Source organism: Sinocyclocheilus anshuiensis, unplaced genomic scaffold (genome assembly GCF_001515605.1).
Source record: "Sinocyclocheilus anshuiensis isolate Anshui unplaced genomic scaffold, SAMN03320099.WGS_v1.1 scaffold3230, whole genome shotgun sequence".
NCBI lineage: Eukaryota > Metazoa > Chordata > Actinopteri > Cypriniformes > Cyprinidae > Sinocyclocheilus > Sinocyclocheilus anshuiensis.
In genome coordinates this window covers 7,120-12,758 of record NW_015541050.1, presented here as the reverse complement: position 1 = coordinate 12,758, position 5,639 = coordinate 7,120, and the positions used below count along the sequence as shown (strand labels likewise).

Genomic DNA, 5,639 nt, shown 5'->3' with positions numbered 1-5,639 from the left:
ATACACAAGCCGCTAGTGTTGTCAGAAGACCCGGTACTTCGGTACCAAGTCGGTACTAAAAAAAAAGAAAACGTTACGGTACCAGGATTTTTAAGTACCAGTGGTACCGAGTACCCGGTCAACCCGGTTCTTGATGCGCTATCAGAAAGGTGTGCAGATGTGCGCTCTCCATAAAAGCACTGAGACGTGGCAACCTCAAAACGAGGAAACACACCAAACTAACAAAACACTTTAAAGACACAGAAAATTATGGATGTCATTTTCATTTCATCTTGCCTGTAATGCCTGAGCAGCGTTTGTGAGCTGAGCGCTGCTTTGTGTACAGCGTTACCGGGGAAACCTGATTTCTCGTGCTCTACAAGCGCCTCCTGCAGGCAGAAAATCAATTTGCATATACAGTGGGTACGGAAAGTATTCAGACCCCCTTCAATAGTCGTGTGTTTATTAGTCACGTTGAATCAATAAAAGCAGTTAAATCTTCTGTTTATTCAGCTGCAGCGATAGGCATTTCCTGGATTTCTTCGTCGGGGCATATTTGGATTTTCAGCCCGAGTCTGGCCTTCGGATGGAGATTTAGCCTACTACTGATCACTGAACTGTGCTTCACTGAAAGATACGCATGACAATCGCAGCTTCGGCCTAATCGCGATTTATGGCCTTTGCGATTTAATTTCGATTAATTGTGCAGCCCAAACCGTCAGCCTCATTAATGAAGAATGAAGAATAAACACCAACCTGTTAGTTCTTCGGTATCTTCAGTGTGTTTGATTCTGCAGGGTTCTGGATCTCTCATCTTCTCTCTGTCCTCTTTAATAAACTCAGTCTTTGCAGATTTCAGCTCTTCCTGATGATTTGATGCTCGTCTTCTCTTGTGAACTGATGGGAATATTACAGCATTTATTGGTGAATTGCTGAATGTGTGATTGTTGTGGGAGGAGCTTCACTGAACATGAACGTCTAAGTTATTTGCCAAAATCAACAATATATCAGTTACTGAGTTTTTTTTTTTGTTTGTTTGTTTTTTACACATTTAAGCATTTATGTAAGTGAAGGGGACGTCCTCTAAATTATACCTTTGAAGAGACAAGAGCCTACATACAAAAATACAAATAAAAAGTATTGCCTCTTTGTAGATCATTATATTACTATATTAAAAGAAATGGAGTCAACACAAAGAGCACATCAATTTAAAATGTTAATTCAGTAACACTGCAATCTCATGTGGTAATTCACACATTATATGCATTTCATAGCCACATGGGATATTTTAAATCTATACATGAACAGATATTATAAATCTGTTCATATCCATGTTTAAAATGTCCCACGTGGCTCATTACTTGGGCTCAAAATGATGTATTTATCAGTGTCTGTAAGTAATTTTAAACATGTAAAGCGACTATAACGAATTTGATCAGCCAAAGATAAACGACAGAGAAATAACGTTATAAATAAAATCCCATCAGCAAAACTTGATATCGGTTTGCATTTATTCCCCTCACAGAGCACGAGACATTCACTAACAGCAATATTATCAATCCAAACATCGAAACAATCATTTACACAAAACACAAAATCGATCAGGTCTCAGTGAATTTAACGTTTTCTTCACATGCTGTTCTAAGTGTTTCTTTAAGTAAACCAACGCAGAAACAGCGTTGTACACTATTACGACCTCATATATTGTTGCATACACATAGACTACTGTGTAAAGCCTATTTGACAGTTGTGTAAATGCCGTGATCTGCTCTCCTCAGAAGACTCGACGACGCTGACTGAATGAACGCGCGCTAGTGATGACGTCATCGCCGCGAGCTTCAAAAAAGCGCCAAATTATATACAAACAACAATAAAACAACACATTACACAAAAAGCAGGTATATCAGTGTAGACAAACAGTTGCCTCATTCGATCGCAGTCATGTGTGGGGTAAAATATTTTTATTAGGCAATTAAAAACTGAATTGAAAAATTTTAAACAGAAAGCCCAACATCAAAAATACAAAATATAACAAAAATAATATGTAATGGCTTTTCAGATATTAAAACTAATTGATGCAAATACAATCAGTAGTAAGCAGCAATAAGCAGAAAAAAGCTAATGTATTAATAAAAAGTTCATATTTAATCAATAATTACACAAAGCATGTACACTGTAAAATGTAACTAATGATCTTACTAATAAAAGTGCCGATCCAGAGCATCCCAAACATGCTCAATGGGTGACATGTCCGGTGAGTATGCTGGCCATGCAAGAACTGGGATGTTTTCAGCTTCCAGGAATTGTGTACAGATCCTTGCAACATGGGGCCGTGCATTATCATGCTGCAACATGAGGTGATGGTCATGGATGAATGGCACAACAATGGGCCTCAGGATCTCGTCACGGTATCTCTGTGCATTCAAAATGCCATCAATAAAATGCACCTGTGTTCGTTGTCCATAACATACGCCTGCCCATATCATAACCCCCCCGCCACCATGGGCCACTCGATCCACAACGTTGACATCAGCAAACCGCTCACCCACACGACGCCATCTACCCTGTACAGTGCCCAGAACATCTCTCCAAAGTGCCAGACGCCATCGAATGTGAGCATTTGCCCACTCAAGTCGGTTACAACGACGAACTCCCTCAAAACTTGCGACATCTGTGGCGTTGTGCTGTGTGATAAAACTGCACATTTTAGAGTGGCCTTTTATTGTGGCCAGCCTAAGGTACACCATATGCCACACCTGTGAGGTGGATGGATTATCTCGGCAAAGGAGAAGTGCTCACTAACACAGATTTAGACAGATTTGTGAACAATATTTCAGAGAAATAGGCCTTTTGTGTACATAGAAAAAGTCTTAGATCTTTGAGTTCAGCTCATGAAAAATGGGGGCAAAAACAAAAGTGTTGCGTTTATAATTTTGTTCAGTGTAGTTTCAGCTCCTATTGACTTCCATCAGGAACCCAAAGTTGTTTAATTACCAATGTTCTTAGAAATATATTTTGTGTTCAGCAGAATAAAGTCATACAGGTTTTAAAAACATGATTTTTTTTCCCTTTAATTTCATTTGATTGCATTGATTTTTCTCATTTTTAGGTTCACAGGACACAATGGAGACAAAAACTATACTTAGAGTGATAGTGAATGAAAATGACTTAAGGAAAAGCACGCTGCATAGGAAACCACAAACTTTGACTTCATTGATGGAAGGTCTTCCATACAAGTTTTATCATTAGTATGAAGATGCTGATTTCAACAATGCACTGATTAACCTCATAGACATTGCAGATTTACCTGAAAGGCCCACCTTAAAGGTGATTGCTCTTGCAGCATCTCCTACACCAAGCACAGCTGACACTGATATTGTGTCTTTGACCTCAGAAGAAGGTTCATCTAATGTACGCCAAGCTCAGTGGCCAGAGACATTTGAAATCCCAAATTTTCCTGTAGACATTGAGTACAGATTGCGCCAAGGAAATCTTCTCTTCATGAAAGACCAGACACATATGCACGTTCCTAGGGACATGAAGCATGAAATTTTCGAAAAACTTGCTGAGTCTATGTACAACTTCAAAGCATATCCCTCTGATGACAATTTCAATGATGTTGCATCTGCACTAGTCAAAAAACATCCATGCCTTACTGAACCAGGTTCCTCTTTTTTTACAACAGCACTGGTAAGTACCTTTACTATAACCCCCACACAAACATCACATATAGGCATTCAATTATGCTTTAGTCAACTCCTTAATTTGGACCAGATAAGTAAATTCTGCTTTTGTTTCACTTTTCTTAATCAAGCCCTTGTACTGTTAATTTTGTCAAATTTCTAAAATGTGTTTTGATTAGTTGTATGTAGAACATGGCCCAAGAGATGGTCCTGATTCTTTAGGTGACATATACTTTTGTGAGATTTCCCATTTATAATGTAACAAGACTTGTAATATTGCTGTTCCTTTTTTTTTTTTATTAGGACTGTGAATGTGACACACCCCAGATTTCCATCGGGATACTGACTGTGATACCAGAAGATAGCCAGGATTCCCCACAAGCACTGCATTTGGAGGCTTTGAACACTGCAATCATCTTGGAAGGAGTCATCGTGATGGAAGATCTTGAAAATCTTCCAGATGCCATGTGTCTACTTTTTGGGCTGATATATGCGCTGAATTTGGAGTACCCTCCACAGCTCAAGAACACCTTTGATTTTATTCAGAGAGTGTTTCTTTCTCTTGGACACAAATCTCTGAAACCAAAAGTACAGTCACTTAAAAACCTGCTGCTGATGTAAGTTGAGGCTGTTTGAGATGGTTTTAAAAGGATAGTTGAATCCCTTTAATCTTCTGGTTGCACAGGAGGTTTGTTTAATTAAACTTTTCAACTGTTACCTGTCACAATTTGTTGAAAATGTTTTTAAACGTTAAAGAATGTTTAACAAATGTTCTTAAACGTTTTAGAGCAGTGTTATTGCTAAACGTTTTTGTAATTGTAAGCATTGCTAAGACTTAAGCTAGTGTTGATTATTTTTAAAGGTCACCTGTTCGTTTCAGGTCAAAGATTGTCAAGCAGTCAGGATCCTTTTTTTAGCTGCACTTGCACTGCACTTTTAAGTTGCTTTAGGAGATTAACATGAGTAACGATGTGTTTTTTGTTTGTCAAAATTTGTTAATGCTACATTCAAAAAACTGTTTGTAGAGTTGGGTCATCAGACTTTGTTAGGTACTCTCGCGTGGCCTCCTGTTAGGGCTGGGCGATATAGCTAAAACATGTATCAACGATATAATGTTTCATATCGTTCGGTATCGATAATTATTGACATTTTTTATAACCTTTTTTAAATCAAAGAGCAATTTTTTTATTTTTATTTTTATTTAACCACTGTATTTTTAAATTAACCCAATTTATTGAGACAAACAACATTTTTTTTTTGTTTTAATAATCAAACACAAAATAAAAATTAAACAAATATCTAATTTCTAATGTTTTATATGCAGATTAAATAGGTTTTAAGGAAACTTTTGTCTTGTCTCCCGAGGCCACAGGAGGACGCAATGAGCAAAATAATAGCGCATTTAAATTGTCAACTCAAGGAAATAACTGTCTATAAAACCGTGTATTACGTCTAAATTAACTCATAAAAATTTGATATAATTTCGTAAATTGCATAAACAATTATGAACAAAACAGCATCATGTATGTATGCATTGCTTAATCCAAAGCGCCGAAGCGCCGTTCACACAGACTGCATTTAAAAACATATGAGACGCAGTGAAAAGGAATAAACCTCCACAAATTCGTGACGTGTTTTCTAAAAGTTTAAACTGTTTTAACTTTGCATGGCTTTCTATACATCTCTTCTGTGAGACGCGAGTGCAGCAGTCATATTTGTTCGTCTAAAAAATGCGCTGCATATGCATTCTGTGTGAATAGCTTAGTTTCGGTTTGAACCTAATCAAGATCTTCTCCACATTGAGCTTCTATATTTCTCTAACATTTTGAATTAATAACGCAGCAGCTGCGCATCTCGCGGGCTAGACTAACAAAACATTAAAATACAACAACGTCACTTACATCATCATCACCGCATCTTGCACGCCACTGATGATGCTCCCTGACGCACTCCTAACTTTCAAATGCTAATGCAAAT

At 37.6% G+C, this 5,639-nt stretch overlaps 1 protein-coding gene across 1 annotated transcript in view; it reads right to left on the bottom strand.

The window, feature by feature from the left end:
- LOC107690598 (gastrula zinc finger protein XlCGF8.2DB-like) overlaps positions 1-793 on the bottom strand; it is an 8,704-nt gene extending 7,911 nt beyond the window's left edge. Inside the window, exon 1 of the mRNA XM_016488968.1 lies at positions 746-793. Within this exon, the coding sequence (XP_016344454.1) occupies positions 746-793 (48 nt within the window). The remainder of the gene's footprint in view (positions 1-745) is intronic.
- Between the last annotated feature and the right edge of the window lie 4,846 nt (positions 794-5,639).